The sequence below is a fragment of the Bubalus bubalis genome, chromosome 12 (assembly GCF_019923935.1).
Source record: "Bubalus bubalis isolate 160015118507 breed Murrah chromosome 12, NDDB_SH_1, whole genome shotgun sequence".
Taxonomy (NCBI): domain Eukaryota; kingdom Metazoa; phylum Chordata; class Mammalia; order Artiodactyla; family Bovidae; genus Bubalus; species Bubalus bubalis.
In genome coordinates, this window is record NC_059168.1 from 93946848 (window position 1) to 93967971 (window position 21124).

General features: G+C 55.1%; 1 protein-coding gene and 1 long non-coding RNA gene across 3 annotated transcripts in view; both read left to right on the forward strand.

The window, feature by feature from the left end:
- The first annotated feature begins 38 nt into the window (after window positions 1-38).
- On the forward strand, window positions 39-1481 carry LOC123328641. Its single transcript, XR_006543611.2, has 2 exons — window positions 39-208; window positions 994-1481. It is a non-coding gene; the product is annotated as an uncharacterized LOC123328641 (long non-coding RNA).
- Window positions 1482-16696: 15215 nt separating this feature from the next.
- CRB2 (crumbs cell polarity complex component 2) overlaps window positions 16697-21124 on the forward strand; it is a 31042-nt gene continuing 26614 nt past the window's right edge. For both annotated transcript variants that reach the window (XM_044926323.2, XM_025262351.3), the window contains exon 1: window positions 16697-16839. In XM_044926323.2, the coding sequence (XP_044782258.2) occupies window positions 16737-16839 (103 nt within the window). In that variant the 5' untranslated portion in view covers window positions 16697-16736. The remainder of the gene's footprint in view (window positions 16840-21124) is intronic.

Consider the following 21124-nt stretch of genomic DNA (forward strand, 5'->3'; position numbering starts at 1 on the left):
GTGAGATTTGGGCTGCGCAGGGAGAGCACAGGAGGATCTGACCTTGGGGGAGGCCAGGAGGAGGCAGCATTTGAGCTGAGGCCCGGCTGCAGGCAGATGTGACTTCAGGGGACAGGAGGTGACAAGACCGGCTGTGCTGGGCTCTCAAGGGGTCCTGAGAGCAGGCCAGCGTTGCCTGGCTGGGACTCAGAAATCCAGGGCCGTGATGGTAGGTGGGCTCTGGGAGTGGGCAGAGGCTACATCACAGGGCCGTGACAGCCTTGAATTAGGTCTTTCTCTGGAGGGCACTGGGGAGCCCTGGAAGGTGTGTGAGCAGAGTTGTTCCTGGAAGCCTGATGCTTTCCCTGCCCCGGGTCGAGGATCTCAGGAGGCAGAGCCTGAAGCTGGCTCTCTTCTTCGGAAAGCTGGCCCTGCTGGAATGCTAGCTCTACTGCTTCCCAAGGTCCCCTGCTGTGTGACCTTGACCAGACTGACTTCTCTGTGCTTTGGCTCCCAGGGCAGCCGGGATGACAGTGGTGATTCTCTGGGAGCGTTTTTGCAAAGATCCAGAGATGTGCTGCCTGCGAGGCACTTGGCACAGAGTAGGTCCACACATGGCTGTCCCCTTTCGCGTTCCCAAGTTGCCACATCCGTGCCCCCGCGCCTCAGGCAGCAGGAAGCAGGATGGGGGAACGTCTCCGAGCCCGCCAGAGTATTTATAGCTGTGTTCTGTCAGCTCGTTGTTGTTTTTCGGTTGCATATATATTTTTACATTCTCCTCCGTCACACATGGCTTCTCAGTGGCTGAGAAACAGTGCGGGTGGGTGGATGCAGAGGGTGGAGATGGAGGAGGTGGAGCCAGATGGCCCGGACAGCACCTGGGCACCTGAGGACCAGCCGGGGTCAGTGCTCTCCAGCTCAGCAACCATCACTGGTTGCTCCTCCTGTGGCGGGAGGAGCCCCCAGGCCTCAGGGCATTTTTCTCCCTTTGCCCTCTCTGCTCCACCCCGCAAGCGGCCTGCTTCCTTGGACAAGCACAAAGCAGGAGAAAGCACGCTGGACTCGGCCCTGCCACTCACCAGCTGTGCCACCGGGAGCAAGTGCCTGTCCCTCTCTGAGACAAATTTCCTGTCCTGTGAAACCGCAGCAGTGATTCCACCCTCTGGAGCTGCTTTGAGGACTAAAGGCAAACCTGAATCGCAGTAGCTGTTATCGACTGGATGCGCTTGTCTTGTGCCCCCAGGCCTTTGCTTGGGCTGTTCCCCCGACCCCTGTCCCCGTCCCAGGCCAGGAATTCTCTCCTCCTCCCAACCTGCACCTCCACTTGGAGAAGTCCTTCAGGGTCCACCTCTTCCAGTCCTCCTCCAGGTGCCCTGCAGAGCATCCCGTTCTCTCTTGGAGAAACTCTGAGAGTTCTTTGCCCCAGTATTCTTTCTCCTCTGAAGATAGTTTACACACTCCTTGCTTATAAAAACAGCCTGCACCCACCCAGTGCAAAGCTTTCTCATGGTTCCATCCTGTCTTTGCACCATCCCCCGGGGATTGGGCACCGCGTCACCATGCTGCCGATAAGGAAGTGGGTTCAGGAAGGAAAGTGAGTCATCCAAGATCTCCTCCAATCAGGACTTCCAACTCAGGGCCTCACAGTCATTGCCATGAGCAGTCATGGGCATCTGCTCCTGCCCTGTGGCGGGCAGGTGCCCTTGGAATAAAGGTTGGTCCAAACAGCCCCTTTTGTACGGGACTTGGGGCTCTTCTCCCAGTCTAGGAGCCCATCAGGGCCAACTTTCCGACCTCTGAGCTTCTTCCCCCCCAACCAGGGACCCCCGCTGCCAGGCCTCACCTCCAGCTCTGAAGTGGGGTGGGGTGGTGGTGGGGAAGGAGAGCACCATTGCTGGGCAGCAGCCTGGAAAGGATTCAGACCTTTCTGAGAGAGGGGAAGGGGCCTTTTCCTGGGAGCCAGAGGTGGAACAGTGGCGATAGCCTCCACCTCTCCACTCTGCAAGACCAACCTCTCAGCTTTGCTGCTGTTTCTCTCCTTCAAAACCTCCTTACTTGGGACTTCCCTGGCCATCCAGTGGCTAAGACTCGGAGCTCCCAATGCAGGGGGCCTGACCATCCCTGGTCAGGGAACTATTATTAATAGATCTCACATGCCGAAAAAAAAAACAAAAATAAACTTCACAAACTTACCTTTTCTCTCCTGCATTAACCCATCCTAACTCAATCATTTATTCATCAATTATTTAGTTAATTTATGCACTTGCTCACTGCCTGGTGAATCACGGCTTCCCTGCTTACCAGCTGTGTCTCAGTTTCCCCATCTGTGAAATGGGGGTAATAATAATACCCACCTCAAAGGATTGTGCTGACACAGCAGCCGGTGTCTAGTGGGCACTTTACAAGTATCTGCTCTTAGGATGATTTTTCACTGACAGCATTTTCTAAGCACCAATTCTGTGCCTCGTGTCACATGGTGACCAAGGTAAAGAAGCTCTCAGTTTAGAGGGAGAGGTAGACAAGACTAAGGGGGATGCCCACGTGGCCTTGCCTCTCCTGTGTCTGGATTTCCTGCTTTAGTTCCCTGGCACATCAGGGGAGCGGGAAGAGCACAGGCCGACCCTCTATTTGCTAACTCTGTGCTCTTGGGTGGCGGATTGAACCCCTTCTGACCTAATTTTTTTTTAATTAATTAATTTTTATTTTTTGGCTGTGCCATGAGGCATGTGGTATCTTAGTTCCCCCACATTAGAAGCACTGAGTCTTAACCACTGAGTCGCCAGGGAATTCCCCGTGACCTCAGTTTTTCTATCTGTCAAGAGACCCAGCAGTAAGAATCTGGGGAGGAGGAAACGAGCTCATGTGCGACCCTCCTGGGGCTCACAGTAGTCTGCTTCCAACAACGGCAGCAAGTACTGTTTCTGGTGTCTGGTGTGACTCGAGGCTCCCCAGGGTGCTGTGGAATCCCTGGGGGCTGAGACCCAGTTTCTTCCCCTTTCCTCCTCTTGCTCCCCCACCCTGGGTCCACCTACTGTCTCTCACCTCCACTCGGATGTTCATGCACTTCCTCCCTCCTGAAATATCCTCTCTCCTGTCTCCTAGAGCTCTGATTGCAGTTCTTCGCGGCTTCCGGCCCCATGTAGCATTGCTTGCAAAGCAAATCTGGGGGCAGACCCACACCCTCCATTCACCTCCAGACTTACTTCCTGCTGCAGCCACGCCTCCAGGAGCCCACCTACTGGAGGGGCCAGGTGGGCTGGCTGCAGCCTCACCAAACTAGCTGGCGGTTGGGGCGTTATTGAGCTCCTGTGCCCTGAGGCTAAGCCCATAGGGCCATCTCAGGGTCTCCTGCCCACCAGCTCCCAAGGCCCAGAGAACACTCCCTGGAGAGATGGTCCTGTTACACCCACTCACAGCATCCTGGATTGCTTCTTCCCAGCACTAAGCACAATGGTGATGCATTTGTTTTTTGGTGGGTGTATTTGTTCAATACGTGGCTCCTTTGCCAGCCTGTACATGCCACATAGGGTGGGCCCTGCCCTCCCTGTCCCAGTACCCAGGCCACACCTGGTACGTAGAGGATACTCACTGCACAGCTGTGGATGGATAGACGGATGCATAGATGGTTAGGTGGGTACATGGATGCGTGGATGGATGAGTGGATAGACAGATGGAAGGATCAACAGTGTGCGCAGATAGGGAAAGTGGTTGCCTTAGCCACTTAGTCCAATTCATGCTGCTATAACAAAATATCGCAGGCTGGTGGAGGGGGTGGGGTGGCTTTGAACAAAAGACCTTTTTCTCACAGTTCTGGAGGTTGAAAAGTCCAGGATCAAGGTGCTGCCAGATTCAGTGTCTGGTAAGAGCCCACTTCCTGGTTCAGCCACCTTTTTGGTATAACCTCACAAGGTGGATGGTATCAACACAACGGACATGAGCTTGAGCACACTCCGGGAGATGGAGAAGGACAGGGGAGCCTGGTGTGCTGCAGTCCATGGGGTCACAGAGAGTCGGACACGACTTTGCAACTGAACCATAATACAAGGTAGAAGAGACAAGGGAGGGATCTCTCGGGGGCCTCTTTTAAAGGGCAGTATCCCATTCTTGAGGGCTTCACGCTGTAAGACCTCATCACCTCCCAAAGGCCCCACCTCTAAATACCCTCACCCTGGGGGGTTAGGTTTCAGCACATCAATTTTGGGGGATCCAAACATTCCGTTAGCTACGGCCTTCACTCTTCCATACAGATGAACAGAGGACAGGAGAACAAGCGTCAGGAACTCTCAAGGTGAATCCCAGCTCTGCAGGTCTGGGCAAGCTTTGTCCCCTGCCCGGGCTGTTTCCTCACCTATGTCGTGCCCACCACCATTGTGCCAACCTCGAGGAGATGGTGTGGGAATCAGAGCATATGAATTGGAGGGCCCTGAGAGGAGCAGTGTGCTGCCTGAAGCAGGGGCTGACTGCAGTTACTTACTCAAGGACCGCCCACCCCTCTGTTCCTCACTCCCTTGCTGCCCTGCAGGCGTGGGGACTTGGTCAGCAGCTGGTTCAGGTGACCCACGGTGGGGGCGGGGAAGCCCCTGGATGGCGTTTCTTTGGGAGACCAGCCTCTGCTTGAGCCTAGATACCACAGAAGCATAGACCGGTCCAGGATCTGAATGGTTCTGCCATGGGTGAGGCTTCCTCCTCTGCCAAATGGGTGACAAGAGAGGCTCCCAGGGCGGCTCCGAGGAGACAGTAGGGTCATTCCGTGGAGCCCAGGACCCTCCCTGCTTGAGAAACGGCAGCTATGATGATGCTTCTCGTTCCCAGTTCGTATTGATGTTCCATAAAGAAGATCTCTGGTGGTCCAGTGGCTAAGACTCCGTGTTCCCAATGCAGGCGTCCAGGGTTCGATCCCTGGTCGGAGAACTAGATCCCGCACGCCGCAACTGAAAATCGCACATGCTGCAATGAAGATCGAAGATCCTGAGTGCCGCAACTCAGCCACCTCAGGATCCAGCCAAGTAAACAAATAGTAAAAAGAAGAAGTAGGTCCCAGTTAGTTGTTTTTGAAAACACCTCCCTGAGAGGTGAGATTCTGTGACTCTGAGGGCATGGCTGATGGGGTCGTCAGCCAGCCTCTTCCACTGAGGTTTACTCTGCTCCTACCCTCGGTCTCAGTCAGACTCCCGTCCCTTCCACTTACTCTCCCTTAGTTCTGTCTTAAGTGTCCTCTGACTTCCATGAGCTACTTGGGCTCAGCCTGTGGCCAGGCTCAGGCCTCAGTCTGGGACCAGGACTGGGGCTCAGTCTGTGCTTAGAGTCAGGGCTCAGCCTATGGCTGACACCGGGGCTCAGACTGGGACTAGGATCAGAGCACGCACCGGAGCTGAACGTAGGCTCTGCCCGTAAGCAGTATTGAGTCCAGTTGGTGACCTGGACTGGATCTCAGTGAGTGCCAAGGTTGGGCTCTGACTGTGACGAGAACTGCAGACTGCAGTCCTGGAAAATGACTCTGAGCTGCAGGTTTACTGGAGTGTGTCCACCTGGAAAGAAGTGGGAAGGCAGGACTGGGCAGAGGGAGAAGCTTGCAAGAGAGGCCCCTGCAGGGTTCCCTGGGGCTGTGACGGTCCTTCTGCGTCGTCCCAGTTGGGGTGAGGGAGCTGGGCCTTTGCAGCTCCCCAACAGTCAGACACTGGACTCCAGCTGCCCCGGGCAGGGGGCATTAACTCAGTGAACCAACAGCTGCCAATGGTCCCAGCAGCTGGGGTGGGTAATTGACCTGAGGGGGACTCTAGAGCCCCCAGGACCCCTTACAACCAGCTTCGGGGCTCTGGCTCAGACCAGGGTCTCAGCCAGATCCTGAGAATAGAAGACACATGGAGGCTGGATGTCCTCACAGACAGGCTCTCTGTGCCTGGCTTCCAGGACAGGGCCTAGGCTGGGCAGCACAGGCCTCAGCTCACACGTGGAGGAGGAAGAGAAAGTAAGCAGAACCATCTGGTCAGCCTCCCCCAGAGGCCCAGAGAGGGTCGGCCACCTGCCTGAGGTCACACAGCCGCCCAGAGCAGAGCCAGGCCTGGGGCCCAGGGCTTCTGAGTCCAGAGCTTATGTTCTCTTGACAACACCAGACTGTGAGCCTGTTAGAAAGCAAAGGCTGGGGATGGGAGGAGGAGAGGTTCTCCACCCCATCCTTAGTCCGCCAACTCTGCTGCCTCTGGCTGGCCCACCAGGACCCATGCCCAGGGGAGGGAGTGGCATCTTGCGGGCCGGCAGCCCTTCTGGGTAATGAGGCCCAGCCAGCGGTTTGCAGGCCTTACAACGTGAATAATTTATTTGAAACCAAGTCTGGGAACACTGGATGATTTATTTAACAGGGGCTGCTGCTGGGGAGAGGGGAGGGCGACTTTGAACTACAAGAGCAAAGTGGTGCCTTGTGGATGGATTTAGAGAGGCCTATAGACCTGGGTGGGGCTTCCCAGGTGGTGGTAGTGGTAAAGAACCCACCTGCCAAAGCAGGAGACATGAGAGACACAGGTTTGATCCGCAGGTCAATCCCCTGGAGGGGGGCATGGCAACCCACTCTGGTATTCTTGCCTGGAGAAGCCCACGGACAGAGGAGCCTGGAGGCCCACAGTCCATGCAGTCACAAAGAGTCGGACACGGCTGAAGCAGCTTAGCACATGTACATGTAGACTGGGTTCCAGTTCTAGTTCTGCTTCCTGCCAGCTGTGACTTCACCTCTACGTGCTTCAGTTTCCTCAGCTGTAAAACAGGGATAATCGAGTTGTTAGAAGGATAAAACGAAGCAGAATTTGGAGAATGCGTCAAATCATGTCTGGCTCATAGTAGGTGCTAGTAGGGACCGAATAAAGGAAAGCTTATACATAACAGGAACTCAATTGACCATCTGCTCTATGCTGAGCCTCATGCCCAAAACATTACAGGCACTATTCCTACATTGCAGATGAGAAACTAGGAGCTCAGATAGGTTAAGTCACCTGCTCAAGCTCACACAGCTAGTCCTGGAAAAGCAGGGATTTGAACCCACAGGGCCTTCACACTTAACCACATTCCCATATCAAGGACCCGGCACACAGCTGGTGTCCAGTGAATGACCAACTCTTATTTTACTGAAACTTGTCCTTTCTCCCCTCACCTGCTATTAAATTTGATTCTAATAACCAGTCTAACAGGTGGTCAGGAAGACCGTGGTCCCCGTTTCTCAGACGAGACGGCTGAGGCTCAGGGCCCACAGCCCCAGATGGAACCCAGGCCTCCAGACCTTGCAGCCGATGACACAAGTGTGATGTAACCATTCCGCTGTGGGCGTGCCCGCTTGCCCCTGGGCAGCAATTCTGGGGGCAGAGCCTATGTTTTGGTTTCGCTTGATTCACAGAAGGTCCTCATTAAACGTGAGACAAAGGGGGCTTCCCTGGTGGTCCAGTGGCTAAGACTCTGTGGTCCCAACGCGGGGCTCCCCGGTTTGATCCCTGGTCTGGGAAGATTCCATATGCCACAGCTAAGATCTAGCACAACCAAATAAATAAATAAAATATTAAAAAATAAAGCAATGATTTATATATATACATATAAACCCCAGGCAGTAGATGAGCTTTCTCTTTCCATCTTGCATTGCCTTGCCCTGCCCCCATAAGACACACTGGAACACTCCCACTCATGCACTCCCATGGGGTAAGGAGCGGGTGGGGGGTGTAGCTGGGGCTGGGGGACATTGCGGCTCCCCGAGCTACCTGCCCACTTGCTATGAACCACCCTGGCTCTTCCGAAGGGTGTGGTCCTTGGCCTCCCACAGGGGGCAGCACTTCACCCATCTCAGATTCCCGAGCCCTTGCCAAGGCATGTGGGGTAGGGGGTGTCTCTGCCCTCTCCACACTGACCTGGATGTCGGCACCGCCTGGATGTGAGCAAGGGGATGTAGCTGTTCAGCCCAGAGTGTCAGCCTGTGGCCACAGGGCTCTGTGTGTGTGTGTGAATGAATGGGAGTGCATGTGTCTGTTGTGTGTGAGTGGCATGTTTGTATAATAGGTGTGCATTGAGGGTATTTCCGAATCTTGTGTCCATCTGTAGTTATTTGCAGGGGGTGTGTGTGTTCCATGCAGGTGTCTGTACATATTTGAGCTTCAGATCTGGAAGGATCAGATGTACGTGTGTGAGCACCTGTGTATGAGCATGAGCATGTTTGTGTATGTATTGGGGTGCTCTGGGTGGCATTGTGGGGACGTCTGCATACGTCTATCCAGGCAGGTGTAGGTCTATGTGAGTGAATCTGTGAGCCTGTGGAATCTTGAATGCGTCCAGGTATTTGCATATCTGTGGGATGTGTATGTGTATATGTGTATTTGGTGTGTGATGTGTGCAGACACACAGGAGTATACAGAGAGAGCCCCAAGCTTTGGAGTGGGGAGTCTTTGTTGCAGGTCCAACTCTGCCCTGTGACCTCAGCTAGACCGCACCCCATCTAAATTGCTGGCAACCGGAGCTTGGTTATTTATGAGGCTTCAACTCGGGGCTCCTGGCCCAGAAGAGGTGGCTGGAAGTGCGCTCTAATGGTGTTGTGGGCAGGTTTTGTTACAGGTTATTAAAATCCTGTTAGCATTATTTTGGGCTTGGATTTGCTCTTTCCATCTGACTGAAAAGGAAATGGATTTCCTGTTTCTGTGTCTCTATTTGTTATTCATTCTTTGTTTTCATAAAAATTTAAAAGATTGCACTATTTAGACTCAACTCGAGAGACCAATCACTTTTCCAAAAAGTGTGATTCTGCCACTCCCTTCCCTGCAGCCGGAGCCATCCTTCAGCCCATCCAAATGCCCAGCTGTCCTGGCATTGCTCCCTGGTGGCCTCCAGCCCCCCGAATGTGCCCCACCCTCCCGGTCACCTCTGGGCCACCCTTGCTCTCTGCACTCCTGCCATACTGCTCGCTGGCCCCTCCTGGAACCTGCCAGCCTCCAGGCCTCTGCCCATGGACGCCCTCTGCCCCCGGGGTGCCAGGAGATGTGGAAGGTGGTGCTCGGAAACCTCCCCCACACCAGGTCTCTGCAGGAAGGGTGGGGTGGCACTGGCCGGTACTCTTCTAGTTTGAGAGCTGCCCTGATTTGGGGAGCTCTGCTCCGTTCCCCTCCCCCAGGTGGGGCAGCAGCGCTGGCCTGGATTGGTGTTGCCTCTGACAGTGGTGTGACCTTGGCAGCTCCCCTTCTCCCCGTGGGAGCAGGGGATGCGCACAGAATGAGACAGGATGGGCTCGCAGTACTCCTCACCCACAGTCCCTTAACCTCTGTCCTCACCTGCCTACCCCCCCAAATGCTCCCCCATCCTTACAAGCTGGCAGCTGGAGGATGAGACAGCCCTGAGACAGTGAGCCCCTGGCAGTATCCCCAGAGCCTACCTCTGAGCAGTGGGGTGGGTCCAGTCCCCCTTTGAGAAGGGGGTGGCAGCTGGCAGCTGGTGGGCGAGGGAAGTCTGGCCTATCTTGGAGCTCCCTCTAGTGTCTGCAGAGGGGCCTGCAGCCCATCCTTCAGGGCGGAGAGAGGACTGGGTTTGTCTGGACCACCCTCCCTGAGCCATCTTGCCAGCCTCTGTCTCCACCCTTATCCATTCATCACTGGGGGTTCACTAGGCTGGGGTTCGGGTACCTCTGGCCTCCTCCCTCTTTCTCAGCCCCAGCAAATATCACGTTCTGTTGTTCCTGCTGCTCAAATGCCCACCCCCATCTCTGTCCTCTACCTTCCTCTCTCCTAATTCAGACCCCCTGGCCTTCCCCTGGAATACCTGTTCCTTCCCTTCTGCAGGGCACCTTCCTCACGCCTCCCAGAGGGCACTCTGCCACATACAAACCTGATCGCATCACCCCTCTGCTTTAACCCCTTCTGTGGCTCCCCAGTGCCCCCAGGACAAAGCCCAGCCTCCTTGGCACCTTTCAAGTTCTGTGTGAGCCATCCTCTGCTGATGAAACTGCCTCTGATAACAGCCGCTCAGGCAGTGTTTCAGCTGTCTGCCGTCCCGCAGGTACAACGGCGTGATGCCTTCTCCCACACCTGACCTTTGCCCACGCTGGGTCTCCCCCCATGTATGCTTTCTGCCTCCTCTCTCACCAGAAATCTCCCACCTCCTCTAGCAAGCTGCCCTCCGACAGCTGGCCTCTATGTCCTGGGGCTCCCACCAGGCTCTGAGCTACTGCCTCCCAGCACTCTCTGGGCATCTGTCTTTCTACTACAGGTGAGTTCCCCAGGGGCAAAGGCCGACTGGCTCTCACTTGTGTATTAACCACCTACTACACGCTCTTCCTCAGGAGGGCACAGACATCTTGGAGCAGAGCATGGCCGCTCAACACTGGGGCTCTGAGTGAAGCTGTGGGGTGCACCTGACCAGACCTGGGGAAGACCGAGGCTGCTCTGAGGCGGTGATGTCAGAACTGGGTCTTAAAAGAATCAGCCAGGTGTCAGCACACCATTCAACCAGGGTGGGATTTCCAGGGAGCAGATCCCAGGAGCAAAGACTAACCAGCCAAAAACCAGCTGGGGAGTGTGAGTGAGTGTGTATGTGTGTTCAGCTGGGGGTCAGGGAAGGGGGCAGGTGGAGCTGGTGGTGAAGGTCCTCCTCTGGGGAGGGAAGCAGGCAGCTGCCTGTCAAGGATTAGGGCATCCGGTCCAGGAATTTAAACTTGGCCAGGGGGTAACTGGAACCAATGACTTGGGATTTGGAAAAGTCCCGCTGGTGGCTGGTGGAGAACCCAGGAACCTTCTGGGCGCCGTTCTGGGAATTTGTGGGGATACATTCAGTTGTTGTGATGACTGGGGGCCCCGCTAGCATTTGGTGGGTGGGCCCTGGATGCCGGCCACCCTGTGATGTGCAGGACTGTCCCCACCTTGGAGGATGTCCCGCAAGACTGTGACTTTCGAGTGTCCGGCCAGACATTCACGAGGAGGAAAAATACCTGTTTGTAAGTGTCTGAGCCCAGGACCCAGGTATAGCTTGCACTGGAATAAGAGCACTTTTGCAGGAATGCTCAGAGTTTTAATATACACTGAATTTTCTAGAAATACAACTTTCATGTAAATTGAAGAAACTGCTCTTTATTTTGTTCAGAACCTTACCCAGAGTTGTTACCATTTGGGAAAATTACCTACTTAATGTCAACAGTACTTGTGGTATTTGAGTTGCTAATACATCATACTACATAGGTCTGCATGTTGGGGCTGTTGCATGCAGGGGGGTTCTGCGTGTAGGCGCATGCTTCTCATTATTTTATCATGTCTTCCAGTGTAAATCAATTAAGAGTATTTACAACTAGAAAGATCTATCATCTTAAATTTAACCGACCCTCATTCTGTTCTTAACATGTGCCAAGCACTGTTCTAAATGCTTCATGAATAATTACTTATTTAATTCTGATAACAACTCTATGCAGTCAAGTGCTGCACAAAGAAAAAAAAAACTTTTTTGACTGGGGAGCTAACTGAGCACAGAGAAGTTTTAAGTAACTTACCTAAGGTCACACAGCTGGGAAGTGGAGAAGCCAGGATTTGAACCAGTGTCTGTACACATCACCGCCAGCCTACAAGGGCTCCCTCGGATATTTCAGTCAGGGCACTGGGATTGTTTTCTGCTGAGGAACTGCACGCGCACGTAATTTCATTTCAGGGTAATAAGGGGTGTTACAAGACATTTGTTATCAAGGGGGAGTTAAAACAAAGTTAAGAACCACAGGCAGAGAGCTTGGGAGAGAAGTGGGCTGCTCAGGATGCTCACCCGAGGAGGGTTGTGTGAGATAGGCAGGGGGCTGGGAGCAGACCCAGACACACCGCAACATTCTGTGGGGGAAAAGGGAGCAAGGAACAGCCAGGCAGGCAGGAGGGAAGCAGGGGAGAGAGTTCCAAGATGGAGGGAGCGGGTGACAGCGAGGAAGGCTTTGGAGAGACCCAGTGAGGCCAGGGCTGAAGGCGGCCCCACACTTGGCCCCAAAGAGACCTGGGTTATCTGAGCAGAGAGCGCCTCCAGCGGAGCTGCGGTCGGAAGTGCACCCAGGGCTGGAGGAAGGAGCCGGAAGCCCTCTGCCTCCCGCTGCCTCCCAGCGTGGGGGCGGGGACGGAGCCGTTCGGAGGGCCGCCGGCATCTGCGAGGCTGTGGGGGGCAGGCAGTAACCACGCAGCCCGGGGGAAGGGAGATGTAGTGCCCTGCTGGGGGCGACCAGGGCAGAGGTCACCTTGGAAGAGGCCACCACCCCTCCCCCGCCTGCCCTGGGGGCAGTAGCCCTCTCTGCACGGAGCTCGGAGGTAGACACTAGTATTGCTCCAGTTTACAGATGGGGAAACTAAGGTTCACAAAAGTAAAGACAGACCAACAAAGTCTTGCCTAGGGGCACAGGGCAAAGTCAGGATTCAAATGAATGGGGCCTGATGCCAAAGTGGGAGCTCAGTTATGTCCAACTCTTTGCGACCCCCCTGGGCTGCAGGCCACCAGGCTGCTCTGTCCATGGGATTTCCCAGAAAAGAATACTGGACCGGGTTGCCATTTCCTATTCCAGGGGAACCTTCCTGACCCAGAGATGGAACCCGTATCTCCGAACCTGTATCTGAGGGCAGGCAGATTCTTTACCACAGAGCCACTAGAGAAGACACTAAAGTAGGAGGTACCGACCACTAAGCTTTATGACTACATCTCCCTACTGTTGGTGGGCACCCACCCCAAGACTGGGTGCCTCTGACCAGGGTAAGTAAGTGTAAGTGTTAATCGCTCAGTCGTGCCCGACTCTGCAACCCCATGGACTGCAGCCCACCAGGCTCCTCTGTCCATGGGATTTCTCCAGGCAAGAATGCTGGAGTGGATTGCCATTTCCTTCTCCAGGGGATCTTCCCGACCCAGGGATCGAACCTGGGTCTCCTGCACTGCAGGCAGATTTTTTACTGACTGAACTACAAGGGACGCTCTCTGAGCAGGGAGCAGGCAGCAAACAACTCTTGAGCTGAGTGGAGTGCAAGTAGTCACCCTCCAGTCAGAGGTATGGGAGGGGAAAGGGTCGATGACAGGGTGTCCTCAGTTCGAATCCCGCCCCTGCACTGATTAGCCGTGGGACCCGGGGCAGCCAGTCTCACCTCTCGGAGTCTCAGTTGTCTCATCTGTAAAATGGGGTCAATGCTGACCTTGCAGTGTCCTTGAGGGGATAAAATTAGGTCATGTTGGCTTCCTTCTCCCTTCCTCAGTCCCACCCCCAGGTTGGGAGGATGGAGGAAGTGGACTCTCCCGAGGGACCATCCTCTCACAGGGCCTGGCCTACTCCTACTGGCTCTTCTCTTCTCCAGATCCGGTCGCCCGCGGGTAACCTCGGTCGACCTACCGCCCGCCGCCCACTCCCAGGCCCTTGCTTCCTGCTTACTCGGGCTCCCCCTGCCGGTGCGTTGAGTTCTCGCATCCCTCCCTCAGCGTCCTCATAGCCCGCCTCGGTGACCTCCAGACCTCGCAGGACAACCCCCCATTCTGACCACAAGGTGGCGCGTGGCGGCCGCAGGACCCGGGCGTGGGGCAAGGGCGGGGTTGGAATTGTTCAGTCGCTAAGTTGTGTCCGACTCTGCGACCCCATGGACTGCAGCACGCCAGGCTTCCCAGTCTTTCAGTATCTTCGAGAGTTTGCTCAAACTCATGTCCATTGAGTCGGTGATGCCATCTAACCATCTCATCTTCTGTCACCCCCTTCTCATCCTGCCCTCAATCTTTCCCAGCATCTGGGTCTTTTCCAGTGAGTTGGCTCTTCTCATCAGGTGGACGAAATATTGGAGCTTCAGTTTCAGCATCAGTCCTACCAATGAATAGTCAGGACTGATTTCCTTTAGGATCGACTGGTTTGATCTCCTTGCAGTCCAAGGGACTCTCAAGAGTCTTCTCCAACACCACAGTTCAAAAGCACCAATTCATTAGTGCTCACTCAGCTTTCTTTATAGTCCAACTCTCACATTCATACATGACTATTGGAAAACCATCGCTTTGACTAGATGGACCTTTGTCAGCAAAGTAATGTCTCTGCTTTTTAACATGCTGTCTAGGTTGGTCATAGCTTTTCTTCCAAGGAGCAAGTGTCTTTTGATTTTATGGCTGCAGTCACTGTCTACAGTGATTTTGGAGCCCAAGAAAATAAAATCTGCCGCTGTTTCTACTTTTTCCCTATCTATTTGACATGAAGTGATGGGACCTGATGCCATGATCTTAGTTTTTTGAATGTTGAATTTTAAGTTTTTTCACTCTCTTCTTTTACCCTCATCAACAGGCTCTTTAGTTCCTCTTTGCCTCCTCCCATTAGAATGGTATCATCTGCATTATCTGAGGTTGTTAATATTTATGCCGGCAATCTTTATTCTAGTTTGTGATTCATCCAGCCTGGCATTTCCCGTGATATACTCTGCATGTAAGTTAAATAAGCAGGGTGACAATATACAGCCTTGACGTACTCCTTTCCCAATTTTGAACCATTCTGTTGTTCCATGTCCAGTTCTAACTGTTGCTTCTTGACCTGCATACAGGTTTCTCAGGAGGCAGGTAAGGTGGTCTGGTACTCCCATCTCTTTAAGAATCCACACACAGTCAAAGGCTTTAGTGTAGTCAATGAGGCAGAAGTAGGGCTTAGAATGGGAGCTCAGAAAGGCACCCTTCTGACCGCGGAGCTCACTGTAAAAATGTGGGTGTTTGTGTCTGTGCATCCAGAGACCCAGGGGGCTGTGGGAACCTTGGGGTCCTCCTGTTCTCTGCTTGGGGCTTCCTGGATCTCTGAGAAGCAGAATAAAGAGTACTTGCTTCAGCTCATTATCACCGCCATTTTATAGGTGGGGAAACTGAGGCCCAGGAAAGGCATTCACGTGCTGGGGTCACTCTCTAGTCAGTAGTAGAGCTGGGCTCAAACCTGGATCTGTTCAGCTGATGAGACTGTACTTTTCCCAACAGGTGGAGAAGGGCTTCCACGTGGAGCAGGGAGAGGTGAGAGAATTAAAGATGATTTTGGTGGGGAGCTCCAGAAACCGGGGTTTCCCTGGTGGCTCAGATGGTAAAGAATCCGCCTGCAATGCAGGAGACCCAGGTTTGATCCCTGGGTTGGGCAGATCCCCCTGGGGAAGGAAATGGCAACCCACTCTAGTACTCCTGCCTGGAGAATCCCATGGACAGGGAAGCCTGGCGGGCTACAATGTATGGAGTCACAAAGAGTCGGACAGGACTGAGCAACTAACACTTCACTTGTAAAAAGCAAGAAGCAGCCCCCACCCCATAAGGACCAAGCCGGGAGGGTGGAGATGGGGCAGGGATTGGACAGGGGCCCGCCCAGGCCTTCGGTTCCCTCTCTGAGCACTTCCTGGCGCTGAAGGACAGCGGAGCCACTGCTGCCCATGACCTGCGTGACACCCACCGCTCCCTTCCCAGAACTGCTACGGACCATTGCCCATCCCTCCCACGCAGCCTGGAGCTCCATCAATTACTCAGGTCTGTCTCTCCGGACAGTGCCCTCGGGGTGTCCGGGACACATACAGAGCCCAGCAGAGGGCCTGGGAGGCCTGAGTCCATGGTCACTGAATTGGGGCATGAGGGGTGAGTTGGCAGGGGCCAGCTGCTCATTTCAGGAAGTCCTTTCAGTGAGGGGATTCTCCTTTCACCGCAGCTGAGGGCAGTGGAAGAATGGGCTGCGTTTTGATGTTGTAGTGCCTTTGAGATGACCTAGATTCCTGGGTCCAGGTCCTCGAAAGAACTCCTCCTTCTTCACGCAAATAGATACTATTCCCCTCTCCAGCCTGGAGCAAGCAAACATCAAGTACAGCAGGAGACTGTAAGGTTAGACAACAAGAAGGACTTCCCAGCAGTAGAGCAGGGAAAGCTTGCCGCTCAGAGCTGCCGTAATGGGCTGCCTTGGACTGTAGGGAGGCTTCTGGAGTCATAAACAGCAAAGGCGAAGATCTAGGCAAAGGGGAGAAATAGAAGAGACTCAGTTTGTCTGGTGAGGGGGTGGTGAGAATGGGGGCCTTAGCCTGGGGGCTGAGGTGAGAGGGGCTGTGTGTGGCAGTGTGGGAGTGCAGAGAAGGGGTGGGGAGACCAATGGACTTGGAGAAGGAAGAGCTGCCAGGAGTTGGTGGTGGACTGAACGTGGGGAGGGGGGCTTCAGCGGCACGGGGAAGGGTGGTGGGGAGGGGGTGGGCGCCTTTGTGGGTGGGAGGGAGCCCTGGGAGGGAGCAGGATGGGAGGACCAGGCTGAGTGGTAGGGGCTGCAGCTTCCAGCAGAGGGGAGGTCTGGGAGGGGAGCTTGGCCAGGCTGGGGAGGGAGCTGAGAGATGATGGGGAGGAGGGCAGAGTGGGATTGCTGGGAGGATTTGGGAGTAGCTGGATCCTCTGGTGAGAACAGTCCCCAGAACAGAAATGTCTCTGGGAGGCTGAGGCAGCAGGACCTGAGAGGTGGGAGGACAAGGCGGTGGGGGGGCTGCGGTTCAGGAGGGAGAGAGGGGTGGGCCCTGAGATGAGGTCAGACCCATGGGGGCTCCTGAGGCCTCATCTGGAGTCTGGGGCCCCGGGCCTGGGGGAGAGGGGTGGCTCAGACCCCTCCTCTAGAACGCTGCTCAAGGTGGAGCCGCCAGGGAGGGGAGGGGGAGGGGGAGGGGGAGGGGGAGGGGAGGGGCGGGCGGGCGGGGCCGGGCCTCTGTCCACAGCATTAGTGCTGGTTGGAGGGAGAGGGGGGTGTGGAGCCAGCCTGGCCGCCTGTTCCCACAGCCGCCGAGCAGAGTGCTGCCATGGCGCTGGCCCGGCCTGGGACCTGGGACCCCAGGCCCTCGGCCCATCTCCTGCTGCTGCTGCTGCTGCTGCACAGGGCCCCAGTCCTCGCCCTACCGGCTGGTGAGTTGGGGTCCCAGGCTTGGGGAGCCTGGGGCTAGGTCTGTCCACAAAGCAGACAGCCCAGGCCGTGGGGCTGTCCATGTGGGCGCCAGGCCCGACGGTGAGGTGCACAGGGTGCGCTGCTGTGGGGCACTGGAGCTCGTGCCATCCAGGGGGGACTTTCTGGGGGGATCTTGGCCAGCTGTGGTCCCTGTGGTCTGGGTAATGGGTGGGCTGTTGTGCCCTGTAAGGCGGGGGGTGGGGGGCGTTGGGCTGGGGTGTTCTGCCTGTGAGGCCTGAGTCTGGGGAGTCTGATGTGAGCTGTGTGCAGGTTGTGGACGGTGCGTTGTGGGTGCATTTAAGTTGTGAGGGGGGACAGCTGTCCTGCACGAGCCAGCAGTTGTATCTGAGGCTCTGTGGGTGTGATGGGCTATATCCCAGTGTGAGTTGTGGGGCATAAGTTATCGAGTGGGATGAACTGTCTCTGCTCTTGACATAAGGACATGGGGTGGGGGCCGCAGACCCCAGCCCAGTGGATTGCGGTGGAGAAGAGGGAAAGAGACGCAGGGTTTCTGCCTGCCTCGCTTTCATGGGTGTGTGTGTGTGTGTGTGTGTGTGTGTGTGTGTGTGTGTGTGAGGGACAGGGCTGGGGATGCTCTGGGGTCCCTGGGGGGTGGCTGGGTACTGTTGCCCCCCACACTCCTGGCATTCCCAGATCAAGCTGAAAGGGCTTTGTGAAGCCAGACTGTTCATCAAGAGGTTTTTGCTTTTGTCCAAGTGGATTCACGTGTGCGCGGGCTGGAATTCTTCCTGGGGGGTCTGGGGATGCTTTGTCTTGGTCACTATAGCTACGGGGCCAGGCCTGGGAAGCCTTGCGCAGGAGGGTGGCCTGGCCTCTGCAACCCAGCCGCTGGGGGAGCCCCCACCTCCTCAGAGTCCCCCCCAGGCCCCTACCTGTGACCTTCTTCAGCCTCTAACAGGACCCAGCTCACAAAACCTTTGTCTCAGCTCCCCTCTGCCGGGTCCTTGGGGAGGATGAGGTCCCCCCACCCCCCACCGTGTGCAGCGAGGAAACTGAGGTGAAGGGAGGGATGGGGGCTTATAAGCTGGGCCCTGAGGCAAATCGAAGAGGAGCTGGGGCCTGCTCTCTGCTCTCTGCACGAGGGGCACGGAGTCCTGGTCTGGGTATCTGGTGTCTGTCCCCAACCCGAGAGTGCACACATATAGATCACACACATGCACACACGCACCTGCACACACATGTGCACACATAAGCCACATGTGTGCATTCACATGCACACCCCCCCACAGCAGCACAGTCAGGTGGCGTGCACCAGGGCACGCACCACCATATGAACAGGTGTCCACAGGCACATGTAGAGCCAGCACACATGCACTTGAGCACACACACCCACCTGTGCGTGACACACATGGGTGTGCGTTCGTGCGCTAGTGTGCCTTTCCGTGAACCTTGTGGCAGAGTGAACACTGAGTAGATGGGCGCTGCAGAAGGGCACGGACACTGATCCACACACTCACCCCCACCTAGCCCTGCTGGGATCCCCAGGGCCAGCCTTTCCCCCTGCGATTTCAGCACAGGGAGCCCCCTCCCTAGGGATCCCCAGAAAGCTTGGGTGGGGGTGCTATGGGAATGAATATTTCTGGAGACCAGGACCCCAGGGCATGACTGCCAGGAGGGCAAGGGCAGGAGATGACATCATTTGAAAAGTAATTTCCATTCCAGAGGGGATGGGGTTCTGGATGCCCTGGGCCTCTGGCTCTGCCGCCCACCCCTACCAGGCCCTGAGCGGGGCCCCTCCGTCTGGGCCCGCTCGGCCACAAAAGCCTGACTGGTTGCTAGGAGAGCACCAGGCATCTTGAAGCACAGTGGGGCATGTCGGGCTCTCACATCCCTCCCTCCCTGCCGCCTGCTCACCCGGGGAGCCTGGCTGACAAAGGGGTGGCGAGTCCAGCCCTTAAACCCAGCTCCTCCTCCAGCCCGAGCTGCGTGGGGACCTGGAAGACAGAGGCGGGGAGAAGGAGCCACATGCTAGCACCCTAACATCAGGATTTGTTGGATAGTCACTGTTTGCCCCATGTAAAGATAATGAATAAATAATACACCAGCCTTTACGTGGCAGCACTGTGCTGCTGGATTTTTGCTGTTGTTCAGTTGCTAAGTCATAGCCAACTCTCTGTGGCTCCCTGGACTGCAGCATGCCAGGCTCCTCTGTCCTTCTCCCCGAATTTGCTCAGATTCATGTCCACTGAGTCAGTGATGCCATCCAACCATCTCATCCTCTGCTGCCCACTTCTCTTCTTGCCTTCAATCTTTCCCAGTATCAGGGTCTTTTCCAGTGAGTCAGCTCTTTGAGTCAGGTGGCCAAAGTATTGGAACTTTGGCTTTAGCATCAGTCCTTCCAGTGAATATTCAGTTGATTTCCTTTAGGATGGACTGGTTTGATCTCCCTGCAGTCCAAAGCTACTGTGCTAGCATGATGGAATTTAATTCTCACAACAGCTCTGTGAGGTCAACTCTGATACCCCCAGTTTACATAGGAGGAAAGCGAGACCCCAAGAGGGTCAGTAACTTGCCCAGAATCACACCTGGTGTGTGGCAGGGCCAGGGTAACTTGCCCAGAATCACACCTGGTGTGTGGCAGGGCCAGGATTTCACAGCCGCCTATGGGACAAGTCTATGGGCAGTCACCTCTTTTCTCTGTGCTTCTCTCTAAAGGCAGCAAACCAGCTCATGCTGAGAGCTGCTACAAGAATTCAGCAAGAAAATGCAGTGGTTCTCTAAATTAGGTTTGGCGTGAAACCCCGTTTCAAAGGAAATTTTAGACAGAAGCCAGAGGCCACTAACAGTTAAAAGTGGCCTGTTGGGGTGGCAGGTCTGGAAACCCATTTGCTTGGCCTCACCCTCCTTCCAGAAAGTGCCTGCCTCCATGGCTCCAGCCCTCTGAGATCGTGGTTTGGAAACACTGGGATTTGTCAATGAGGACAAAGGATAGGCTGTGGATCCATGACGGCTATTGTTGGGATCATCAAAATGCTGCCTTTTAACCTCAGGAGATAAACATTCTTGTAAAAGACTGTCCCGAAGGAACTCTCCTCCCTTGTTAGAGTCCTTTAGCCCTTTCCGGATGGCTCTCAGTTGCGCTGCGCTGTTTCAGCCCTGCCCTTGGGGCCTCATGCTGCTAGATGGATAGTTTCTTCCCTAGAAGCATGTCTTAAGGGATCTTGGGTGGCTTCTTAGATATATTCTCTTTTTTGCGTTGTCAAGATGAGAAGCTTCACAAAACCCACCTTCAGCAAACACTTCTCATGAGTTGGCAGTTCTCACTAGGCCTGTTACAAGTGCACATAATGTAGGCATTACTAGGCACCAGCAAGGCCTGGAACACCCTGGGATTGCTAGCAGCTGGGTTCAGGGTGGACAGGGAAGACTGCCCTCTCCGCCCAGGCTGATATTGGAAACTGCACTCTTAGGCAAACCTTCTGCGTCTGGAGTCTCTTTCAGTGCCTGGGGGAGGCTGGGCTAGAATGCTCTAAAGTGACAATATGTGGGTGGCAATTGAGAATTTGCAGGATGGGCGTTTCAGAAGCACTGGGAGATGTGGACTTCTCACAAGGCTGGAAATGATCTGCTGCTTAGTTTTTCGAGGGGTGATCCTGGGCAAGTTAAACAGAAGTTTTCTTAATGGCCCCCATCCTTTCCAGTTTAACTCAAACTCAATAACGTGATATAAGACACGTAGCAGAGCTACACATGCACTCACAAACGGTTCCTGTTACTATAATCCTGTCCTTTGCTCGAAGAAGATTCCTTTCCGGGAGGTGGGTTCTGGGCCTTCCAGGGCAGGGCAGCAGGTCCGAGGGGAGGGGCGAGTGTCCGTTAATCCTTCCCTGGCCAGGTCGTCCCAAGCAGCCTGAGAGGTCAGGAAGGATTTGTAAAGATAAGCACAGGCCCCTCGTCACCCTGGCAACAGGCCACGCCCCTCCAGCCAGACCAGGAAGGCCCCGCCTCTGACCCGCCATCCTCACCTCTCCTCCTTTCAGCCCTGGGCGAGCCTGGCCTCCTGGGCTGGCTCCCTGAAGGCAGAGAGCCCAAGGTCAGTGCTCGTTCCCAAGCCTCAGTGTGCAAAGAACTCCCCAGGGAGCATGTTGCAGTGAAGATTCTTGGGCCTCGGAACCCAACAGTTCTGCATCTCTGGGTCTGGAGTGGGGCCCTAGCATCTGTATTCTTAATACAGGCCCTGGGGTGATGCTGGAACCCCCCAGGGTGGAGGCTCTGGAGCAGTGA